The sequence below is a fragment of the Helobdella robusta genome, assembly GCF_000326865.2.
Source record: "Helobdella robusta unplaced genomic scaffold HELROscaffold_17, whole genome shotgun sequence".
Classification (NCBI taxonomy): Eukaryota; Metazoa; Annelida; class Clitellata; order Rhynchobdellida; family Glossiphoniidae; genus Helobdella; species Helobdella robusta.
This window is the reverse complement of record NW_008703942.1, coordinates 976,172-1,001,782: the sequence shown is the minus strand read 5'-3', so window position 1 is coordinate 1,001,782 and position 25,611 is coordinate 976,172. Positions and strand designations below refer to the sequence as shown.

Here is a 25,611-nt window from a genome sequence, read left to right as displayed (position 1 = left end):
TGTTTTTCTTCACTAATATTTCTCTTATTTTTTAACTTTAATGAGTTTTGTAGTGAGCTTTTTGCTCAAGAAAGCACAAATAGCTGTTGAAGTCTTCTTGGTAGGACTTGTTTAGATTTTTAGAGTACAGTTTAGAATCATGTTTACGTAAGCTTTTCAACCAATTATTCACTGAACCCTTTAAATGTTTTATTAAAAAAAAAACAATTGTTTGTTATGAATAAAAATTAAGATAATTCCTATTGTTGAGTTATAAATTGTGAATCGAATGGCCGTATATTATTCTAAAATGAATGAATGTGAATAACTTTGCAGTCAAAAATTAATTAGTATTAAAATGCTTCTCATTGCATGCATGTTGCATGAAAGTGCAAATAGATATATATAAATTTAAGTGTAATTTTTACTATTATTTGAATTACTCATCACCCTTTTAATGTTATAACAATAGATACTTAATTTTTTATTTGTGAATGAATAATTTTTTGACAAATCATGAAACATGAATCACATATCTGCTTTTTAATTGCTATTTTTGATAGTCAGTGAATGTGGTGCGTTTTTTTTTGGCTCATAGATTTATTTGTGTTCAAAAAATATTTGAAATTTGGATGTCGAAATAATGATTTTAATTGTCATTCTGGAGTTTCAATAAAATTATAGATATAATAGTTGTACCATATCAACTGTTTAAAACAGGTTGCCGGTCATTACTTGTTATAAATAATGTTGTGTTAAAATAAACTTTCCAACAAATCAAGATTTACTGAACAATAATCCATTATTCAAGTCCAGAGACGCCTTCTCTAAACTAACAGTATTTTTTAATGAAAATTTGTTCTGTCCCACACAAGAAAACACTATTTTCTCATCAAATAGTTTTTCAACCCTGGAACCAAATATTTTTATTTTTTCTGAGGACTGTAGTAAACCAGATGTTATTTCAATGTTCGTTACCATAATTAATACGTTGAACAAAGTTGACAGTTCTTTTAGTCTGTTGATCACAATCATTTTGTTTTCATCATCATCACCTAAAAATAACATTAATTAATAAGTTCAATCGCTATAGTAGATCATCCATCGTAACTTTTTAAAGACCATTTTAATCAAACCTACTTTCTCTTTCATTTGGCCAAGGAAACATGTAGTTCATTTCAATAGCAATAAATTTTATTTTAGGGTTTTCATAAAGCATTACTTTCAAAGTTATCAAACTGGAAAGCATTTCTGTGATATCAGTGCAGTTAATTATATGCAACCTCTTTAAACTATCTTCTATACATTTCTCTATTGTATCTGTATCCCACTCCTCTTCTAACAAAATCAAAAGTTAAGCAAGTAAAATAAAAAAAATTGATATATCACAATTTATAGAAAAAAAACCTTTATTATCAAGATTGATATTTTGAACTATTGTAGATTCCATGATAGCTAATAATCTCATCATATTGAAACTTGAACATGCTGTAACCACAATAAAATCTACTTCACACCCATTGATCCTTCCTATTCCTAAATATTCTATAGGAGTTATAGCACATGAAATGGTATGTAAAATAAATTGACTTTTTCCAGACCCCGAAGGTCCTGTAAGTTCAATAATTTTTCCAAATTTATGGATAAAAATAAATCCAGAGTTTTTTTTAATTTCCAGTTCATCGGTTCTACTCAACCTAGCAAGAACCTGTGTTAAGAAAAATGTATGTACATATTATAATTTATATATATGCTCTTTTCTCAAACATCAAAATTAGTCAAAAAGTATGAAATAAACGTATTTTAAATTCATAAGTTGAAAAACATACCACTAATGTTTAAAATGAACACATTCTTCGCTAATTTAAAAAGTACATAAAAAAATTGTTGGCAAGTTGTTTAACTACATTTTGCCAAGCCTTTGTGAATCTAACCAATGTAATTACGAATGCTTATATTATAGCTGTTTAATTATTTAAAGTCTTTGTTTATTATATTATTGATAATTTAATAATAACTAACGCAGCCAAAATTAGAATAAAGAGGTTGTTAACTAATCTGAGTTATTATAATATAAATAAAATATAAATGTGATGAATTAATGGGAAAACTGGAAAATGCATTATAATGCGGCATAAGGTTCGTTTTTGGTCACACCCTTTTATTTGCCATTTGCATTTAAGATTTAAATATTTAATTAATAAATATTATATATAATATAATATAATGATCAACGGTTTGGTGACCGACATAAGCATGGCCTCTAATTACCTGCCTAACCACTATTTGATGTATGTTTGTTATAGTTTTATTTATATTAAGTCAAAATAAATATTAAGTCAAAATATGTTATTTATTTTCTTTTGTTGTGTCCTTATTTAATTTTTATGTGTATGGTACTGTAATTTAGGTAATAGTTGTATAATTATATGGAATGGAAATTATAAATGCAATAAAAAATGTTATTCTATTACATTACTTCCCGATTCTTGATTATATTTTTCAAGGTTCATAATTAATTATTCCTTATTCAAGTCTAACGAGGTTCAACCAAATTAAACAAAATGCAATTTTGCCATGAATCTGAACTTAGCCACCAGCCACAACGACCGACCTATATATTATGTGCGCGGAGAGATCGTGAAAAAAAAGGACCATCTGCTTAATGCTCAGCAGATGTTCATATATGTTACCAATAATTGTATAGCTATATAAATCCTTAACTGATCATTGAAATGTATGAAAAGTATGTATTCTATATATTTAAGTAACGCATGTATGAACAATGATTGTATGATGTATTGAACAACATAAAAAAATTGACAGTAAGTTGAACATAAAAGGCGATTAAAAATATTATTAATTGCAACCTCAAAAAAAGATTTCTACTACTTATGTAGAATTAAATTACCTTTCTAACAACATATCAGCCACTGAAAAAAAACAGCCTTCCAAGGTGTTCAAAACTCGAAAAACAAAAACATTTACATTGTGCATCTAATCACAAAAACATTTTTTTTCAACATTCATAATTGCGGCCTCAAAAAAAGATTTCTACCACTGATGTAGAATTAAATTACCTTTCTAACAATATATCAGCCACTGAAAAAAACAGCCTTCCAGGGTGTTCAAAACCCGAAAAACAAACACACTTTATTGTGCATCAAATCACAAAAATATTTTTTTTCACTATTCATAATTGCGGCTTCAAAAAAAGATTTCTACCACTGATGTAGAATTAAATTACCTTTCTAACAATATATCAGCCAATGAAAAAAACAGCCTTTCAGAATGTTCAAAACCCGAAAAACTAACACATTTCATTGCGCGTAGTATCACAACGACTGAAACAGAAGGATATCGCTGGGCAAAATAAAATTTTACTCGCAGACATGGTGGTCGGTACTATTGGTCTGCCATCATCGCTTTTATTTCATTATAAAAATCATTATAACACGTCAACCCTAGATAAACATTTATTGCTAGGCTGACTCTTTCACTTTATTTTATTGTGAATAAATGGATCAACAAAAAAAATTAAATTACACGTTCCTCTAGCCTGTGTATGCGTGGGTGTGTTTGTGTATGTATTATGTTTGTGTATGTATTGTGTTTGTGTGTGTATTGTATGTGTCAAGAATTAACAAAATAACCCAATGATATCTTTAACAATTAATTCAATGATAAATTTAATTGACTTCAAATTCAACAATGTTCGTTTATGTCTATGTGCGTTTTATTCAATGGGCTTTTTTGGTTATGCTATTTTTTCAGTTGAGTAGCATCGATGTATGTTTTTTAGTATTGAATTTTAAGCGGTGTGCGCTCGTGTTTGTGTGCCCTTTTTATTGTAGCCAATCGCACAACGTAGTTCATCATTAGGTTAGATGAGATCGGTGCCATTGGTTCTGCATGCATTATGCCCGAAGATCAGCTTATAATTTATGCATAACCCGTGTAATAGCATAAAGAAAATTGACCAGCTCACCTCACAATTAGTGATGTTGTTATTATGTGCCATGCATGCACGTGCACACTTGCACAGCTTATAATTTTTGCAAAACCCATGTTATAGCACAAAGAAAATTGTCCAGCTCACCTCACAATTAGTGATGTTGTAATTATGTTTCATGTATGCCTAGCCTAACCTTTAACATACCATGTTCTTAAATTATGTGCTTATGTCTATATATATATATAATATGTAGCTATATGATCCATTATATACAATTTTACACAAAGATCAGCTCATAATTTATGCATAACCCATGTTATTGCATAAAGAAAATTGTCCAGCTCACCTCACAATTAGTGATGTTGTTATTATGTGTCATATATGCTTAGCCTTTAACTTATTGACATAAAATTAATTGAATTCAATAAAAAAAATTTCTATTTATAACATTTTTAAATGTTGATAGACGCTTAAATTCGGCCACCAAATCCGGCCGGGGCCGGATTTGAAAAAAAGCCGGATTTTAGCCGGGGCCGAACTTCGGTGCATCTCTAATTTTAAGTATATGTAGTTGATATAAATTTTTCAAATTATTTATTTATTGCTAATGATTAACAAATAGAATTGAGTTTCTATAACTGTTAACTATCGTTATTGATTTAAAAAAATGCATTGTGTGTTCATTGTGTATGTTTTTCTACAAATACAGCAGAAAAATAATAATTATTATCTAATATTTAATTTACTAATAAATAATAGAAATTAATAGGATTATCAAATACACACAACTACAGTATTATATATTTTTATAAGCATCGATATATAACTATATAATTATATATACATGTTTATATGCATACCTGTTAGCTGCCACTTAAACAGCATATAACATAATATAGCATATAAGCCTATAATAACATGCATAAATGTCAGCTGCTACTTAAACAGCATATATCATATAACATAATATAACATATATCGCATATGCATGCAGGCTTGCTGTACCTTCTCTTTTTTACGTTTATTTCTTTTTAACGTGTGTATAATTGGTTTTTTAACATGTGTATAATTGGCATCGAAGATTGCTTATAAAATTATATAGGTCGGTCATTGTGGCTAAGTTCAGTCTCATAATTTTGCCAGGTCTCACATGCATTTTAAAAAATGTGAAAACCATAGATATGGTAAAAATTACAATAATGAAAACATTAGAAACATACAATTTTTGAGACGTGATCCATGGATATATATATATGCAATTTTTGCTGTACGGTTTTGAATAGACTGTAACATTCTAATAGATCTATCGGGTAAACCATATATATATATATATATATATATATATATATATATATATATATATATATATATATATATATATATATATACCAAGGATATTATTTATACATGGAGTGATCACATATCCATGTGTGATTCAGAAAGAAACTTTGATTTTTATATTTAAGGTGCTCATTGAACATTGTTGAAATAAGCGCATTAGAAACTTATTGATTGAGCCAGGCAAAGCTGAGTCAAATTTGTTTATTTCGATTAGACAAAACGTTTGGAATGATTAATTTAAAAAATCACATTATGTACGATATCTCTTATTTGTCTTATGCTGCTTTTTCACTTATTACAAGCCAGAAAAGCCAACTTTTTTCATTATCTGATTTGTCATCAATCCACGCAAGAGTATTGTTGAGTTTTGCTCTAATCCTAGCATAAAAAAACCTAGAATGGCTAATGTAGAATAAAAATTAAGTCAGCTAGTACGAATGCCCTTTGCTGTGAGTTGTTATGAGTAAGAGGGCAAAACCGGAGATCCGTTCTGGTCGTTAGATGTGTAATCCATAATCCAAAAATTTTTGTTTCATTAATCAAATGGTCAAAAAAAAGTTATGATCGTCATAAGATTTCCAAAATAAAAACTACTGCAAATCTTTTACTTAGGCGAATCTCCGACAAATAGATGTGAATAGTTGAGATATATGCTAATAGTGCTCCTATATAAATGTATATAATAAAAAATTTTAATCCACTGTACAATTTTTTCTCTTACCCAAGGATTCTAACCAAATTTACTATTAATTTAATTCTACATATATGAGCATGAGTTTAGGTTTGTTTATCTTTGCTCTCAGAAAAATTCAATTTTAAAAAGTTTGCAAAAAGTAAACGTACAAAATGGCTGGTGGTCATGGTCACCACGAAGGACACGGCGAAAAATTTCAAGCTCCTGACTGGAAGCAGTATAAAATTGATGGGATAAAAGAATTAGAAGAAGTTCAAAGAAAGTTAGCCGAAAAAGGCCTGAAAGATCCGTGGTTGAGGTTTTATAAATTTTCAACTTTCAATTTTTATCTTAAAAATTTAAAAAATAATAACATAAACTATCAAATTAAAGTTAGAATGAAGGTTTTTCAACTGTAATATGACTAATAACATAATGTATATTTCAAATTTAATTCAGAAATCACTAGAAAATGGTTTCAACCAATTTTAGTTGAATTCATTTTCTAATGTTAATCAGTTTTAAGTTAAGCATCATGTCAGTTTTATTAAATTTTATTTCAATTTTACAATCATGATAATAAGCAGATAAGAATGGAAGCTTTCGCCAACTCAAACTAATAAAAAATATTTTTAATTTTTATTTCCCCATGACATATCTGATGCTACTCTACTAATCTACTAATAGTACTAGTCTGTTGTTAATTAAAATTTAAATTCAATACTCTCTGAAATATTGACTAAAAAAATGAACTAGTCTCAGAATTTCAAAACTGAATTATTTATTTGGTTAACCTACAAATATATATTTCCGGTTTTTCCCAATTTCCAATGATAATTTTTGCTAACCTCATTTCACTAATAATATTAATTTAACATTTTTTTAATATATTCCATAAACTTCAATAGTTTTATTTTCATGAAATAGTTTACTTTATGATTTTTGTATGATTGGTTTACTTAACATGATGCACATTATTTGACTTTTGTTTTCATTTTTATGTTACTTCCACTGGTAGTTGTAATTTTTATTTTTTTTTTGGCATTATACACAATAAACAATTTTTGCGACACCCTGCATATCCCTCAACATTTTATAAGTTCCTTTTCATTATATCAAGTTTTCATAGTCTCCTTTTATACCCTGGTCAATTTCTGCAAAATATTTTTAGAGGTCTTATTTGAATGTTTTAACTTATTTTCACAATTCTGTTGAGGCTTCACTTATATTTGCTTATATAGTTGGACATTATTATTTATTAACTTAATTGAATTAAAATGAAGTGCTTAAACTTTATCCCTATTTGATATGACTTTTAACAAAATCATTTGAAAACTGTTTGAAACTTGTCTAATTTTTAAAATAAACATGTTAACAGAAATGAGGTGTGGCGCTACCATCCATCTAATCATCCTGGTGTAGCAAAGAATATGATTAACAATTTTTTCAAAGGTTTCAAGTGGGCAGCAGCTGCCATGGTCATCACTGTGGCTGCAGATTATGCATTAGGAATATCAGCTTCCAAAAAATCCCATGGTCATGATCATTAAATTTTTAATAATAATTCTAATCCTTTTTTGATGTTACATTTTCATATAGAGAAATGGATGATTTTTGACTGATAATGGCAAAAAAATAAAATAAATTCAAATAGAAAATTAAAAATTTCTTTATTCATTTTTTATTGAACTGAAAACGTTAAAAAAGTGTCACATTTTACAAAATTGACTCAAGAAGTTCTACCAGTCATTATGTTTTGATGTACTTGCCTAGTATTAATATTAATCCTTGATTCCTTCAAAAAATTTTCATATAAATGCCAATCATTGTCAAAGTCATTGTCCATTGTATAACTTTCTGAATTTATTTTAGAGTTGTTTTCATTGCTATCAAAGCACTTTTCGTGACAGTCAGTAGTAGATTTGTCATTCAGACATGTGTATGAACTTGTTATGATGCATGGAACAGCGTGGTAACACAGTCGAGCCTCTCCAGACATGACAACCACATCTCCAGATCTCAAGTACAATGCTGTTGGTTCAGATGTTTTGTCAGGTCCTCCAATCAGAAAAATGCATGTACATCCTAAACTGATTTAAATAAATAAAATTTAAAACCAATTAATAAAAAACGTAGTTCCATCTATAGTATGTAACTAATGTTATATAATAAAATGCCTGTTTAAATTTACATCAAACAGTCTCAAAAATGTTTCGAATTGGATTGATTAAAAAAAGCATGATTACAAATTTGAGAATACAGCTTGAGGATTACCTAGGATAGAAATCTTTGATTATATCATTAATTGTATTACCAATATGTGAAGTATTATTGTTTAAAATGTATTAACTCAAAAAGCAGGTTGTCAAAATCTGCTTACTGCTTGTCATATTGAAAGAAAAGGTATGTTAAATTGCTTGATCACAGCTTTAGCTATCAGAACTGGTTGGGCTTGTTTTATGTTACAAGCCTTTTGTCTAATTTCATTTTTAACTTAGGCAGTTCTATATTTTCTAAAATTCCAATGGCTTGTAGAAAAAGTGCTCTACAAAGTTTACAATAAAATACAATTTAGTTGAGATAGAGACCAAATAATGCTAAATTTAAAAAAAACTACCACCTGGAGTTTGTGTAAAATATGAACAAACAATATAAAATTTCTGAACGATTAAGATTTTGTTTGTCAAATAATCATGTTTTGCATGCTAATTTACTGGACACTTTTAATAAGAAACTAACTACTGAACATTGTCATCAATGTCTAAAGAAGGTTAACTCTGATGGCAAGTTATGAGAAATTCAAACTGATCTTCAGCTTAAGATTTAATAACAAAGCTTCACAGATAAGCCCTATTTGAAAAGCATATAATTTTTTTATAATATGGTTCAAAATGTTCAGAAATCATTTTACAGGTGTTTTAACAGGTGCTGATAAAATTGTTTAACAGAAATGGACAATCAGATGAGTAAAACTAAAAAAATCCAAGTTTCAGCAATCAATTAGTATCTACTTAGGTTATCTAAATATAATAATTTTTGTGAAATTGTAAAATGAAACAACTTCAACAATCAGCTAACTAAACCATGACACAAAATCCAGAACATACACCATAATGCCAAGCTACTCATGACACAAAATCCAGAACATACACCATAATGCCAAGCTACTCACCTTAATGATATAATTGGAGAAGAAAAATCATATTCAGAATTATCTACATGTCCAGCCAAAGAGGAATTCTTGTGATAAACATTCACTATACCGGCTTCGGCAGTAAATTCTGTGAAGCCTACCACTTTAGCAATGCATTCAGCCAATTCTGATATATCTTGTGGCATTTCACTCTTATTTTCTTCTGCATACAACTGGCAAAAAAGAAAAGTTTAAAGAACAGTGTGAAAACGGTAAAGTGGTAAAAAAAATTTTTTATCAAAACCAGTTCCATTTTTATGTGAAATATTACAATCCAATTTATCGTTTTTTAAAATGCAGACAGCAGTATCATGGAAATTTTAGCATCACACTTTTTCATGCTACCATCATATTTTCTCATAAATTTATTTTATAAAAAATTATACAATTATAAAACTTTGCATTTGTAAACCATTTTAGAATGAATGATTATCTTATTTTAAAGAATAATCGCAAAGTGAAAAACCTTGGTGTCCCAATTGTGGTGGTATCCCATTGTAATCCATCTTAACTTTTTCAACAAACTTGATTTATTCTTTACTCTTATAAAAAACAAAATTTTTAAGGCATTTAGAATGTGACATGAGTTTGTGTTAATCATAAAATCTATATATATATATGAGGTACACAAATGAAAATTTAATTATTTTGAGGTGCACCCTAGCTGCTTTCATTTACTTTGAGATTCATGATGTGTGTCATTTCCTGGCTTTTTAAAAAGAGGGAAAACTAGAAATTTTTTCAAGGATTTTGATTATAAGAGAACAGTGTGCTACCTCTCAACTGTAACTATAAAGTCTGAATGAAATGCTTTATTAAATATATATTATCAATCAATAAACTTTGAGTCAGTAAAGCTTGGTTGAAAAAAATAATGTTTTTTTTTTACAGTAAATAAAAACTAATGAAAAACTCAGTTACAACTTACTTTGAAAAGTTTATAAATATGTTGTCTATGTCCTCTTCTTTTGTGTAACTGTCCAAATTTGTTTTATTGGGCTGTTTGACTAAATCATTCAAACATCTTTTGACCAGATGTTTTTGTAAATTTGAGGTCATCACATCGGTAAGTAATATCAAACCTGTGCTTATTTATGTATTTAATAGCACAATTAAGAATTGAAACATAATTTTAATAAAGAAAGTAGGCAAATTAAGCTTTACCAGGATGGTTAGCAATGGTGTATCCTTTCCAAGTATTTACTGGCTTTAGTCCCAAGCACAGTTTTTTACAAGGAACTAATGGATATTCAGCAAACATGGTTATCTGTCGAGGCTACATGTTTGAAAAAATTTACTTTCTATGAAATGAATGAATATATTTGAAAGTTTAAAGTATCAGCTTTTATCATTCAGATTATAATGTATAATATAAACAATTAAAATATACAACTAATAAAATTATAGTGAAAGTGTGCATTTCTTCGCAAATATTAAAAAAATCAAAGACTGCGTTTAAAAAAATGTAATTAAACAAAAAAGTAATTAGAGTAATGAGCTAGGTTAGTTATTTAGTATTATTCATTATATTAATAATTAATTTAATTTGCAGAAAAAGGTATGCCTTTTTTTGATTATGTTTTTATGACTATAACTAAACTGAATTATATTTATTTCCAATAAAAATCTGATGATTCCTGAGAAAAAATTTATCAGGTAAAATCTGATCTGTTACAATTAATACAATAGTAAATGAAATTATGAGTCTTTAAAATTCATTTAGATAAATCAGTTTACTTTACACAAATGGTCAAAAAATCTGAATTTCTGAAAAACCAGTGATTGTATTTTTTTAAATTAATCAATTAGTAATGAGTTTTTAATTTTTAATAAAACAAAAAAACGAGAAAGTGAAAGTTGATTTTTAATTAATATGTTAACATTTGTTAATTTAATTTAAAGGTTAACATTAACAACCAATTTATTATTAAACTAATTACTAATGTTGTTGTTAATGTTGAATTAACATTGTTAATCAATTTATTACTGTCTACACAGCGTTGTAAAGCTTACAGTTATATATTAATAATATAAAATATATTTCTTAACTATAATAAATAATTATTTAATTTAATCAACGTATTAAAATTAAATACTTAGTTAAATTAAAATATTAAATAGCATTAAATTAAAAAAATTTAATTTTAAAATTAAATTTAAATTGATATTAATCCTTACATCATGCAAATCCAAAACCGTCGCATCATTCAATTTTTTGTATTGTTTATAACGTTTGAAAGATCTGTGAAACGAATCATTCTCGTCTGCCGGTGAACCGTACTGCAATTGTCCGTCCATTCCAATTAAAAAATCTCTGTCATCAATCAACAACATGGTTTAAAAATCATTCATTTAAAAGTGAAGTTGACTTAAAAAGAGATGTACTGTCAACATTTGAAGATGTATGCATCTATTCAAATTCAATATGCATATATTTATCAAAAAATACCAGATTAAATATATTTAAATTTACAGATAATAATTGATTTAATTGCTCAAAAAAATTATTGTTTAATTAATGCATACACCCACCACCATTGCACTAAATTTTTAACATATAATTAGAAAATCAATTATATATTACGTATATAATCGATACCTTAAAACAAACTCAGGCATGACGAGACTACTAATAACGCAGCTACACAATAAATATTCCTAACTTAACTAATTTGTATGCTATGAAAATAAATTATGCTAAAATTCCTACTAAGTATTTGCTTTATTAGCAGTTGGCTGGCTGGGGTATGTTCAATCAGACAGGAAATAGTTCTGCTGCAGTTGTCTTCTCGACTCAGGTGTGTATTCATCAGATTTTTTTCTTAAAGAATATTTTATTTCTTTTATAATTTACATGTTTTATGAAAAATTTTGATTAATCAGGCACGTAACTTGTTAGTTATCTGATGGTTGAATGTGAAAAGTTTGTTCTATCGCAATGTTTCTCAATGGATTTTGTACCAAATTTTTGTATGATCGTTTGATTAAAAACTGCTTCCAAAGAAAAAAGTTTTGTGGTGGCGTATGATAATGTCGGTGTCTTTTAATTGGGCATGCAAATAAAATAACAGGAAATTGAAATATAGCGAATGTATTATTTATTTAATCATTATGTATTTAGAATTTAAATACGAATAAATTTTTTAACTTCAACTTTAACTTTCGTATTTAATTGTCACTTTTAATTATATATTATATATTGCACATCACGCACATACAACACAACGAATCAAGCTCTATTAACTATGTTATTTTTTGTACTAAGTATTATTTTTCATTATGAGTTTGTTGGTTTCATTGTGCTTACAATTGCAGTGAGTGAGAAAACAAATTAACTAATTTATCAAATTATGTTCCGTTTTGGTTGAATTATTATTAGAACTGCATAGCACCTAGTAAAAAAAGTTTTAATAAGAAAGAAAGAGTAGGAATAAGAAGGTGTAAGTAAGACCTGAGGAATTATGTCCTAACCTATAGTTCTGGACTTGTATGGAAAGCAGCTTAAATAGGCCAACCATATTACTTTTTTCTATGAACATGAATATGATTAACTCACTACAATTTACTAATTTTAGTTATAAAAACTCAAGAACGGTATTGTATATAAAATTGAAAAATTGTATTATTTGACCAATTAATTAAAACAACTTATTATATGTATGACATAGATACAAGAACATGCCTAGTATAATATTAATTAATTAACAGACACAGAGATAAACGTGAATAATTATTATACAAGTTTGTCTGTGGGTGGGTGGGTGCATTTATGAGGTGTGTTGAATCTTGACCTTCATATAATATTTGGATCGTTAAATGAATTTTGCCAGTTTAAAATTAGATGTTTAAAACTAGATCCTAATAATTTCATATAGTAAAAATCTCTTGTTACATGGTATGATAAGATATAGAAAGGATAATTACTGTTCTAAATGCAAACACATTGTAACTGAAATGTTTATAGTTAAATAAATTAATAAATCATATGCTGACTAAGACATGAATGTAAAAATAATGTACTGAAGAGATAAAAAAAACTAAGCATAGCAAAGCCATCTATGAGTAGTAACGCAAATGTCTCACATCTGTTTGCACAATTGAATTAGTAATATTGATTTTAATTGTTTTTCACTTAGTGATAAGATAGCTGTTTATAACATTGGATTATCCATTTAAATTGCAGACAGTCTCATTTTGCGGTTCCATAGCTTTCCTAACAAAAAATGGTTCATTTATTTTATTTTGATTTCCATTCATTATATTTTATTAAAATTAAATCATGCTGAGAAACCTTAATTTGATTTATTAGAATAATTAAGGGCACACAATTTGGCTGTATTATTTATAAGATTTTTAATGGAAACATAAAGTAATTAAAATAATTCATTTGCCAAAACTGATCATATAGAAAAGTATTGATTATAATTAAAGATACCAGTAAATTTAATGATTACAACAATTATCTCTTACTAGAATATGCTGATTGTTCATAGAAACATGAAAATATTTTGTGCCCTAAAGTTAAAATTTAAATGTTTAAAAAAAACTTTTATTCAGAATGACATGTCGCATTATTAACTTGACACTTTTGTAGGTGATATTGTTGTAAATTAATTAAATGTTGCTACTACGTCCACTTTATTGCACTAGTTAGGTTATGTTATTGGCTAGTCAACAGGGAATTCAAGATGATTTTGAATTTTTGTTAAAATTTAAAAAAAATTGTTCTTTTTTCTCAACAGGCTGGTCAATATTACTTGATCAAAAGTCAGCTGAATGGGCAATGCTTGGATGTTTCTAAGGCAGGGGGTGATGGGAGCAAGGTTATTAATATTATTATTATTATTGCTTTTGTTACTATTTTATTGCTATTGCAGTTTTTGTACTGTTTTGATTATTTAATTGCTGCTACTTATTTTGCTATTGTAGTGTTTCACTCATATTCAATAATTTTTTATGTTTGGTCTTTAGTGAGTTTTCCTTTCCTTTTTAAAATTAAAATGTTCTTAAGATTGGATGAACTTCTGTGAAAGAAATTACAATAATGTGACAAAAATAATAATTTCTCTTACAGTTTCATAATGACAAGAAGATTTTTTGTTGTAGGTTTATTTTATAAAAATGATTCTTAGCATGGTTCTGCTCACAACTGATTTGCTAGATGTCAGCTAGTAAAAATTGTTTTGCATATTCATTGAAGTTTAATTAAACTTGAAATGACAACCAGGTTATTGTGTTCAAGAAGCATGGCAAACCCAATCAACTCTGGTATGACCACGATGCCACTGGAACCATCAGGTCAAAGTGCAATGACCTCTGCTTGGAAATTAAAGGTAAAAGTTCAAAATATATTTATTATATGTTGATGAAATGTTGGTAATTGTCAGTGTTTGTACTAATATATATACTATAAACTACTTAATGTCTTAATGTCTAAAAATATATATGAATTTGAGTTGTTTAAATTTTTTTCCAAAGACATAAAGTAGTTGATAGTTGAGTGAAAATTGATGATCATTAATTTTACATACTGGGTTATTTATTAGTAGCTGGTGTTAAAATCATGCTAATTAGTTCATGTTAGTTAATGTTGATTGCTGCAGTATGTGACTCTCTGACTATGTTTCTGTATTTGCTCTTATATGCATTTTACTTTTATTTAGTGTAGTTAGAAGAATCATAAGTCTGATTTCAGATGGTCTGTTAAAAAATATAAGGATATTTGATTTTTCTCACACCATTATCATACCTGTTTTTGAATTTTGAATAATTGATTGTGGTAAGAATGTGAAGAGTAACATGAATTAAGTATCCTGATCTAAACAAGGTTTTAGATGTTGAAAATTATAATTGAATTAATAGGCAACTTCAAAGGACAGGTAAGAAAAGAGAGATTGCACTCACAGTTCACTAAACTTGAACATTCTGCTGTGTGCATGCTATGCACACTTAATAACATTTGTTATTTGCTCTTCTAGCTGATCAGCTGCAGTGAATGATTCATTTGCATGAATGTGTTAAATGCTCTAGGCTTGGTTTCTTTTCAGTTATTTTGTTATTCAGTTAGTTTGTTATTTTTAAATTAATAGCTAGATTTAGTGTGATTAAAATGTATTTATTGAAAGGAATTGACTGCCTTACAACTGAACTTAAAACATGCAACTGGAGTTTGGCATGCTTTAAAAACCAGCCACTCCTTACTTACTTGCTGAAGTGATTGCTAACAGAGCTGTACTAGCAGGGAAATTTGATATACGATTACTTAACATTACTTAACGATAAAAAATTATAGATTTAAATTAACTTTTTTTACAGTGTGTGAGTTTTGTTGCAGCCATAAATAAATTAAAACACAAAAATTTAATTACCACATTGAAATGTTTGTAGGTTTATTATTTGTTGAATAATTTCTGTTGAACCAATTTATTGTGACTGGATGTAGTGGAGGTATATTTATGGATAAAAGATGTTGCTTCATATATTAAACCCTAGCCTGTTTATCAATTCAATGATTAGTCATGTTTGAACGTTTATAATTTATTGCTAGGTCACCTGCTTCTGGTGAAAGCTTTTGAAAGTGGCAATCCGAATCAACAATGGCAGAGGCACGATAAGCTGATCAGGAACAGACTCAATCATAATCAAGTCATTGAGATCTTAAGTAAGTTGCTTACAATCAGTCGGTTGCACAGTTTGTTTGATATGAATTAATTGATGTAAATTTAATTATTAAAGCTATTGTTTATCTAATGCATTATTTAATGATACAAAAAGGTTAGTTTTGTAATATTTACCAACATATTCATATTTTCATTCCATTTTTAATATTATGTTTGAAAAATTTTTTATTAATGCATGTAAAGAGCAAGTATGGCATTTTAATTTTTTTCTAGCTTTTGTTGCTTGCTTTTCCATATTTTCTGTATGAATTTTTAAACCTTTGTATCAACCAGGGTGTTGGAGTCGAACGAAAAAAGTCTGACTCATGGGCTCCAACACCCACACCCAACTCCAAGCCCTAATACCCAGGAAAATTTGTTTACCATGCATTGCAATTTTACCTTATTTTCACTACTTAATAAAAAATGCTTTAAAAAACGCTTAAATACTTAAAATCAGTCAATGTAACTTTTTTTCTTAGTAAAATTACTTTATATTTATGTTTTAAAACGTACTGAAGTAAAACCATGTGATTTTATTCACATTATTGGTATTTATTTTCAGTATTCAAGATGATTGCATATCGCTACACATTTATCTTCTAAAAAACACGATCTTGAAATAAAATTTTAGAAAAAAAAATATTAAAAATGTTTTTAAATTTAGGATATTTTTAGAAGTCGGAGTCGGATGAAAAAAAATCCTGCCCTTTCCAAAAATTCTGACTCGTGGTCTAACTTCGAAAAAATTTTCTATTGTAACCTTTGGGTTTTGATTTGTTGGTGCACAAATTATTAACAGTTTTTGTTTGCTAAGTGCTTAAATTTGAATTAGAATGAGCTTTGCTATTTGCATGCAGAATCAGTGAGACTAATAAGGCCAAATAAGTTACTGCTGATTAATAGATGCAAATGATTGCAAAGATAGTACAACTGGAGATGTCGGGGAAAACAACTTGAATAATGAAAAGAACCAACTGTGGGACTTTGAGTACGTTCCATCTGCTGGTCCTGCTCCTCAAACTGTTTTTAAGAGGTTTGTTTTGTATCATCTGCAATCAAATCATTAAGTTAATGAATCTAATGTTTTGCTGTACAGATCTGATGAATATTACATTGTGAGTGAGAAGAATGGAAAGGTGCTTGACATAATTGATGCCCCAAAGAAAGACAAGAAAAGTGTTATTCCCACGTTGGTGGTGCATAACAAGCAGTACCCACCACCGAAAAGCCAGTTGTGGTACACTGATGAACTCTCTGGATTCATCCACTCTGCTCTTAATGATGCTGTTTTTGTTGATTTAGGTTTGTGTGAAGTATTTGGATTAATATTACAAATAAATTAATCTGTGTCGTTTTGCGAATGAGTCTTGATCAAAAAGTTTTCAACTCATCTGCTTGTGATGAAGTCATTACGAATGCAAACAAAACAGGTGCTGTGAATTTGGTGATGGCCACTTACAAGGTGCACAAGGATTACCAATGGAAACTGGATGGCAAGAAGATTGTAAACGGTGCAGGCTTGGTGCTGGATATCAGGGGAGACACTGACAAAGACGGAGCGAATCTCTGCGCTTACAAGTACAACGGACAGCCTAATCAGCATTGGCTCATCATCAGAGTTTAATTTTTCTATCCACAAAAATAGAATACTTTGTCCGTTATTCACTTGTTTATTCGACGGTCACTTTTGAGGACCTATATTTTTATTTACGAATTCAAATTCAGTAATTGTTATAATGTGATTTATATGTCACTTTGCTAGATTACGTAGAAATCTTTTGTCTCGATCATGACTCTGATAACTTTTTTTGTTTCAAATTTGTGGAGTTGGGGGAGAGTATTCAAAAAATGTTTTTGTTTTTGATGCTTTATATCGTTAATTAAATTATACCCGCTTTTATTTGTGATAAATTTTTTATCATATGGCGTTCCTATGTTTTAAACTCGGGTTTTGCAAAAAACGATTTTTACCTATATTTAGAGTTGCTTTACCAGTGGCTAGGAGATCCACATCCAAGGAAGGTGGCTTTGGCGTTTGTGTATGTTTGTGCTTCTCTTAATTCAAGAGAAGCTAAATTTTATGTTGCGCAGTAGTCCCTTTATTTCTTTAAACACGCAACTTGAGTACAATTGAAATCTTGCCTGGTGGCATCCGCTCCAATGCCCCATTCTCAGTTTTTATCTAATTCTCATTGTCATAAAGTACATTCTATACGAAATAGATATAATACAATATAAATTTATGTGGGTATATAATTTAAGTTATGTGGTGAGCCACAATCAGATGATTTCGTCCGCAAAATATATTTGTGTAGGGTCAGTCAATCAGTTTCTATAGCGCCATTTCCGCTATGTTCAACAGCACTCAATTTTACAAACAGATGAGTTTAGATCTGCTCTGAACTTTGTAAGCGATGGGGAAGTAGGTAGAGAAATCCAGATAAAACAGCCAGTAAAAGCAAACGCAAATTTAGCGTGAGATGGGTTAACAGAAGTTAAAAAGTAAGAGTGAGAAGACGGTCAGGTGAGAATGCGGGCTTAATTAATAAGTATGTTTAATAAGTGATAACTGGTAAGTACTTAGAAAATAATTCTGATTGAGATTTATAAATTAATGTGCAAATTTTGCAAATGTATTCTATATTTTATGGGTAGCCAGTGTGAGAAATAAATGAGAAAAAATAGGTCGCTTGAGCAATAGAAGAGCAGCAGAGTTAGTAGCTTTACTTAAAGGCTAGATATAGTGGAGCGAGTTACAATAATCAATCCTAGATAAGTAACAAGTAGGAGAAGAGTAGGGCCGTCAAGAAAAGGCAAAAATTTTCAGTTTTGTATATAAAATTCCATAAAACTTGAAAAAAAAATTCGAGATTTTCGTAGTGTAGAAGTTCGTTATATGGAGTTCATAGTTTGAATACTAATGGACAAAAATATTTTGGACCGAAAAATTTAGTAGTTTCCATTCTTAGTTGTTTTGTACTTTACATACATAATGTACTGTACGCTAACTTCAGAAAAAGAATGTCTGAAATGTTTGATTATATTAAAATTAAATTAAATTAAATTGAAAAAACAGAAAAGTCGCTCATTCGCTCAAAGTGCGTCGTTTGTTTCATTGTCATCTCATCTCACATGATCTGGGAAATAATACACTGTGTGATTGTTTTTTCAATTTTTTCTTGTTAGTAATTTATCCATTTTTATTTTAAATGAAATAATTTATATATTATTATATTTTGTCAAAAAAAGAAAAACTAGTTTTTTATTGACGTGAATTTTGATTTTGACAGAGAATTATTAAAATTATTTTTAAATATTAGGTATTTAATAAAAAATAAATAATAAATTATAATATTATTTTTTTTATTTTATAATTATTACCTTATTATATTATATTATTATTAATTTATAATTAATACGTAATTAAATTAACAACCGATAACAAAAAATAAATTGAAAATGTTTTTCTATTTGATAAATAAAAAGAAAAAAAAAAAGTTTTTTAATTTCAAGTAAATAAAAGTAATTAAAATTTAATTACTAAACATTAATAATAAATTAAGTGGTAAATGTAAATTTATTATAAACAAACAATATAAATATTAAAAATATAAATGGTTAAAATCAATTTGTTTAGTTTAGATTTTTTATTAGTATTTTGGTTAAGTAAAATAAGTAGACATGGTTAGAAGAGTTAGTGTTACTGTTATTGTTTAATCATCAGTTAGTTATTAAAATTGAATAAAACAATTTTTTACAGTTTAGAGGTTAATTGCAGAAATAAAAGAGAAGTATTTGCTAATTAATTAGTAAAGTTTAAAAAATTATTTTTAAAATTAAACTAAATATCCATGTATCCGATCAGCATTTAATTAATTTAATTGAAATGAAAAATTTGTCATTTTTCTTGCTAGGTGAAAATAATAGCAAACATTGACTGTATGTATAGAAAAGAATAGGCATCTACACTGCTCTATAGAAAATCAAAATTTCAAAAATAAAACAGACATCATAACAAGACAAGCTGCAATATGTATCGCCGAAATTCACCTAACGGTTTCTGTTCATCTAATCCTTCTACTAATAGTCATTCAACATTTTATCACGGAGCTATGTGGGGTGACAACGAATTTCGTGCTAACTCAGCAATGTACGAGAATTTAAATTCTCCAGGGGTGAACAACAGCAATAGTCAGTATTCACCATCGGCAGGAATGATGTGTCAGCCACCCAACAACATCAACAACAACTACCACAACAACCACAATAGTAGCAACCACCCCCATCAACTGATATATCCACATTACAATTCTTTAAAAATAAACAAAAATGAAAAGTATTTAATTAATCAGGCACTCGGTGAATCAAAAACACTCGGACGGTACAGCAATACAAACAGTTATCCTAAGAGCTTAACTAACAGTTTTGCTAATATAAACCTTGCCAGTGACGGCAAAAATAATTTTAAAAGTGAACATTGTTTGAATTGGTTAGAAAACACTGAAAATATAGACTCTATTGAAAGTCATATGAAAGAGATAGATACAAATATAAAGTTGTTAACCTGGAAAATGAAACATCTGGAAAATTTAAAATTGCAAAAGGTGATTAACAGATTTTTTGCCTGTAATAAATATAAAAGTTGTGATGTTTCATTTGGTGATGCTGAAATTTGTGAACTGCAATATAAGCTGGCAGAGTTAAAACTCATTGTTCATTTTTATTAAAACTTTCTACTTCCAACTATTATGGAATAATAAAATAAGGCATGGTTGAGACATTGATGATGACGATGTGATCAACATTTATTTGATAATTTGGGTTAACCATTGATTTGTTGAACAGAGCACAATGACCAAACAGATGGACACGTCAGATAGTCACCAATCCGACTCTCCCCCACCACTGAGTGATTTTCTGAAACCTGAGTTATCGATCATGTCAACAGATGATGGATTTGAAAGTGTGGCTGATGCAAGCAACAATGCATCCAGGTACCACCACCACCATAACCATAACTATGCTCATTTTATTTTATGCACAACCATTCATCTTGTTTTATTATTTTTTTAATGTTTGCTGTTTTTCAATCTTTCTTGCATGTAAGCTTGCTTTCGTTTTATTCTTTTCTAACCTTGAAATTATTTTTGAAACCTGGATTTATTTGTAATTGTTTTTGCATCTAGCAAGCTGATAAAGAGTTAATTGTTAGTGATAGTAACAGTTAGTGGCTGATATGTTTTCAACTTAACTGAAGTTTGATAATTATATAATTGGCTGGTGGGTGGGGTGTTGTTTGACTGACAGCTCTGCAAAATAATTAATTTTTATCTGGAGTAACACTGATATAGGAATTTTCCCTATAATCCTGCTTTCTTTGTTTTGTTTTGAAGTCATGTCAGATACATGTTTCATTCTCTAACACACACTAAAGATTATTTTTTATACTTTTATGAATTTATAATTAATTTTTAATGATATTTCAGCTTTTTCCATCTAATGAAATTTAGAGTTTTAATATGTTATCATTGATTTAAGATAAATGCCATTAAGTTAGGATAATATCAAGCACATTAAAATATTGTTTATGTATATATATAAAATACGTTATGTGTGTATGCTGTATGCTGCTTGCGTATGCCTGCATGTACATGTGTATTAATTTGAGATGATGCTCTGATAATAAAGGGGCATTTAACAGCTTCATTGTGAAGATATTCTAAATCATGGTTGTGAGGTGGTTGTTATTAGTTTCAATAGAATTTTGAAAACAAAATAGGTTGGAAAATTTTTCTGTACAACTGCTTAATGTTTTCACATTATTTAATTTTGAATTAATTTTGGTCAAGTTTCAAAATTTTTTCTCATAGATTTAAAACGTAAAATTATGATGTCATATTGATATGCATAATTTTTAACATAGATTGCAGATATCGAATTTGGAGAGTCAATTACGGAAACAAGAGCTGACGATGAAGATGTACGAAGCCATGCTGAACAAATCAAAAGAACAGGTCAATCTCATGAAAAGCCAATTCAAGGTTTTTTTCAAAATCATTAGTTTACTTTTTTTAATTAGTTGAATGAATGAGAGAATGCATGATTGCATGAATTTTTACTTTATTAACTAGTTAGCATTTTTGCTTGCTTAATTAAAATGGCCGTAATTTGATCAACAGTCAGAAGTTTTGCTGTTGGTTTAGTTTGATGCGTGTAAAGATGTACGTTGATGAGATTGTTCAGGAGCCAATTCAGTAGAAATCCTTGCAGTATATTTGTGGTTATTGTCACATGAGATATGTTTATTAAATCTATTTTTCGAATGTATTTGTTGGTTGTGTTAATTTTAAGTTTTCAACTTTTTTAAGAGCATGCAGGTAATTCTTTGTGTTATGTTTTATTTATCGGTTGGAAAGTTTTCACTACTTATAATTTGACATAAATCAATTTTTTGTTTGTGAAATGATTTTCTAAAAAGGCTGTTGTTGTCCCACATATGTGTCATTTGAAATAATTTATCTTCCCTTTCTATCTTTCAACAAACAAATACATTGGTTGTTTTTTCTTTCCTCAGTGTAGTAAGATCAGCCTAATGTCTTTGTACAAAAAATAGTGATCACAATAATGAATTCTTTTTATTTATTTCTTTCCACGTGTCACATGGCCACATTGTTCAAAGGATGTGAGTTGGTGTTTGTGTCATGTAGATGTTTGGTTGAAATTTTTGAAGTGTAATTTAAAATAAAATATAACATTGTTCATTTTTATCAACATTTTAAATTTTCACTTTTTAACCATTCTTTGAATTTTAATTCATTGTTATGTATTTTTTTTTATTGATGTTAAATATTTATGCACACTCACTCACAAACATTTACACACATATACATGTAAATACATTATGCATTGTAAATATGCGTTTGTATGTGTTTGTGTGCTTTTATACATTTGTATATAATTTGTTGTTTATTTATTTGCTTATTCAGCATTTGAAAGCCTAACTGATAGAAGTGTATTGATAAATCAGATGAGATAAGAAAGTACTCTCTATTATATTACCCTGCTCTTTCATGAATCATCTGTTGAGTTGAGTTGAGTGAGTTGTGAGCTTTTGAATATAATTGGTTAGATGGATCACATTACCTTTCAAGAAGATAATTGTGAAATGAGGATGATGGTGGTGGTGGTGGTGGTTATTGAGATTCTAATGATGATGAATAAAGATTTTTTCGCTGATAATGATTCTAATGTTGTTGTTGATGACAACGACGATGAAACGTGCTTAGTGCTTACGTTGTGAGTGGTGATGATAACGAAGATACTTTTTCTACAATGAGATTGTCAAGATTAGTCGATATGATATGATATCGATATATTCACCTATGAGGAAAGTTGTGACTGCGGAATTCGAATTGTAGCTGCGTTGAGATAAATCATTGCAAAATTTGTAGTTTCTGTTGCAGCGTGATATCTAGATCTGTGGTGGTCTCTAGCAACTTTTTTAGTTTTGAGACAATCTCATTGTAACTGCTGAGGTGAAGGATTCTGCTGACAAAGATCACAAACCATTTTTCACTTTTTGACTTGAAAGTGTTTATATATTCAACAGCTGCAGCTCTTTAGACATTGAAACAAAATGTTACCCTGGTTTGCAGCTTAAAATAAGACTGTTGTAAACATTACATGTTTATTTTAAATCATTTGAAGATGATTAAAAATTTAAGATTACTTAATGATTTTTGATTAATTAATTAATTAATTAATTGTCTTATTAATGATTAAGGCCAGTCTTCAATAATAAAGAATAAAAAATATGTATGTGTGTAATGTACATATAAAATTATATAAATTTATAATATGATCTATATACAAATTAATATAACTTTTCAAATTTACAATATATATATATATATTATAATTTGTAAACTTATATAAATATATTATATATATAAAATAAATTGTGTAAATAAATTTAATTTTCCAGATTGAAAATGCACTTGAAAGTAATTTTTAATTGATTTCATTCAGCTTTTATATAATAATTGTTTAAAAGTCTATCAAATTAGCTCAGCTTTTAGAGTACATTTCTAAGTGTTAATGATTATTTTACCACTGTAATGCCTTGTAGACATATAGTCTAGTTTTCACTGTTAAACTGGGGTTGTTGCATAGTTGTTGATTTAACCTGGCTATTACTGTGGCTGCACCAGTGATCTTGCTGTTGACCTCACAGTCTGTAGACAGAGAACGGGAAATGGTCGATTTGAGGTAGGCAAAGCTTTCAACTACCTCCTGTGTATGTTCATCAATGGTTATTTTAGGAGGGGTCCGCACGTTATGAACCATTACATTGGTCTTCTTCAGACTTATGGTTAATCCTAATTTTCTACACGCCTGAGTGAGTTGAATGACAAGGCACTGAAGTTCATTTTTAGTGTGCACCAAAGCAGCATCATCATCAGCAAAGAGCATTTCACTAATGAGCACCCTGGGGTGACCTTGGTTTTGCAAAAATTTGAAAAACAAAAACTTTTTTCAAATTTTCTCAATTTTTTAAGGTTTCAACTTAATTGTCAAAATGGGCTAAAACTTTACAAGTGCCATTTTCAGTTGAGTTTCAAAATTTTGGAGGTTCTTCCAAAAGATATAAAACATTGGTATTTTTACCTTCCTGTTGAACAGACCTATTAGGAATTTTAGAATATAGCTAACGTATTTTGTTAGGTGGATGGTGAGTCAGTTCTCCAATTTTGATCAGTAGTTTTAGATGTGTCTGCTTTTAATGGTTTTGGAAATGTGTGTGTGCGTGTGTGTGTATGTTTTTAAAAGTCTTAAGTGATAACAATTGTGATGACTACCATTTTCTTACAGATGGAACAATTTGATATTCTGAAGTTATATTTAGCATTTAAATTATGAATAATGATGATAGTAACAGCTGTTAGCATGCGTGACAAATATGAAACATTCATGCAGAGTCATTGAAAATTATTTTTAATTGGTTGAATAATAACCGAAACTATCTGTTTATTAATTTGAGGCATATTGTGAATATTTAACAGAATAAAGAGAATCAGTACCAGGAAGAGATTGAAAAGCTGAAGCATGGATACGATTTCGATTACATGTACAACTCATTGCCCAGAATCACTCAAAAGTCACAGGAACATCAGAAAAGACAAGTTCAGCAAAATATTCCATGCGATACTACTGTAAACACGGTGCAGAAGAAATGTTCTACCAGTGAAAAGCCAGTGAGCAAATTATATGAGCAGCGCGAACAAATAGCAGTAACTCCAAATTCGGTAACACCCAACAAACCTGTCAGACCCAACTCACTTTCAAGAAAACAACTTTTTTATTCAGACAGCCAGCAAGACACTGCTGTATCCACACCTCAACGAAATAAAATGTCTACGAATGACAACTCTCTTCATGCAAATGAAAGTAGCAGTGGTTCAAAATCTGCTAGTGAGAAAAATGAAACAACCTCTTCAGAAGTCCTCAAATTAAAATCAGAACTGTTGATTAAGGATCAGCACTTGAGGAAGATGAGGACAGCGTTGAGGGAGGTTTGTGAGACTTCTGAAAAATTGCTTGTTTCATTTAAAGAAAATTATTCTGTAACTTTTGATTATTTTCACGTGCTTCAGAATATTTCATGATTCATAATAATAGATAAATTGTCATTATTGCAGCTGTCAGTGAGACATAACGAACTTCTCGATCTGCACATGCAACTGATAAAAAATGATAAATCTTCATCATCGCTGTCTACAGCATCGTATTTGCTGTCATCACCATCGTC

General features: G+C 28.9%; 6 protein-coding genes across 6 annotated transcripts in view; 4 read left to right on the top strand and 2 right to left on the bottom strand.

Annotated features, from left to right (window-relative positions):
• Positions 1 to 37: 37 nt before the first annotated feature.
• HELRODRAFT_170102 (hypothetical protein) lies at positions 38 to 2,151 on the bottom strand (the record flags this gene model as incomplete). The annotated part of the gene is made up of 5 exons (XM_009015921.1): positions 38 to 178; positions 817 to 1,034; positions 1,120 to 1,317; positions 1,387 to 1,687; positions 2,137 to 2,151. The coding sequence occupies 5 exons, from the start codon at positions 2,149 to 2,151 to the stop codon at positions 38 to 40; spliced, it is 873 nt and encodes a 290-aa protein (XP_009014169.1).
• Positions 2,152 to 6,121: 3,970 nt separating this feature from the next.
• HELRODRAFT_170101 (hypothetical protein) lies at positions 6,122 to 7,498 on the top strand (the record flags this gene model as incomplete). Its single annotated transcript, XM_009015920.1, has 2 exons — positions 6,122 to 6,267; positions 7,327 to 7,498. 2 exons carry the CDS (start codon positions 6,122 to 6,124, stop codon positions 7,496 to 7,498), a joined length of 318 nt encoding a protein of 105 aa, XP_009014168.1.
• A 212-nt stretch (positions 7,499 to 7,710) lies between these two features.
• On the bottom strand, positions 7,711 to 10,357 carry HELRODRAFT_123161 (hypothetical protein; the record flags this gene model as incomplete). Its single annotated transcript, XM_009015919.1, has 5 exons — positions 7,711 to 8,038; positions 9,121 to 9,314; positions 9,608 to 9,665; positions 10,070 to 10,223; positions 10,306 to 10,357. Coding segments are annotated over 5 exons (786 nt in total), but the record flags the coding sequence as incomplete, so codon positions are not given.
• Positions 10,358 to 11,888: 1,531 nt separating this feature from the next.
• On the top strand, positions 11,889 to 17,427 carry HELRODRAFT_170099 (hypothetical protein; the record flags this gene model as incomplete). The annotated part of the gene is made up of 7 exons (XM_009015918.1): positions 11,889 to 11,939; positions 13,884 to 13,964; positions 14,369 to 14,474; positions 15,689 to 15,802; positions 16,725 to 16,836; positions 16,900 to 17,105; positions 17,234 to 17,427. 7 exons carry the CDS (start codon positions 11,889 to 11,891, stop codon positions 17,425 to 17,427), a joined length of 864 nt encoding a protein of 287 aa, XP_009014166.1.
• Positions 17,428 to 19,834: 2,407 nt separating this feature from the next.
• HELRODRAFT_170098 (hypothetical protein) lies at positions 19,835 to 22,416 on the top strand (the record flags this gene model as incomplete). The annotated part of the gene is made up of 4 exons (XM_009015917.1): positions 19,835 to 20,407; positions 20,649 to 20,797; positions 21,727 to 21,844; positions 22,378 to 22,416. The coding sequence occupies 4 exons, from the start codon at positions 19,835 to 19,837 to the stop codon at positions 22,414 to 22,416; spliced, it is 879 nt and encodes a 292-aa protein (XP_009014165.1).
• A 1,641-nt stretch (positions 22,417 to 24,057) lies between these two features.
• Positions 24,058 to 25,611, top strand: part of HELRODRAFT_170097 (hypothetical protein) — a gene marked incomplete at both ends in the record, with an annotated part of 2,341 nt that continues 787 nt past the window's right edge. The window contains 4 exons of the mRNA XM_009015916.1: positions 24,058 to 24,071; positions 24,362 to 24,434; positions 24,866 to 25,375; positions 25,502 to 25,611. The exon at positions 25,502 to 25,611 is cut by the window's right edge and continues 173 nt beyond it. Of these exons, the coding sequence (XP_009014164.1) occupies positions 24,058 to 24,071; positions 24,362 to 24,434; positions 24,866 to 25,375; positions 25,502 to 25,611 (707 nt within the window). The remainder of the gene's footprint in view (positions 24,072 to 24,361; positions 24,435 to 24,865; positions 25,376 to 25,501) is intronic.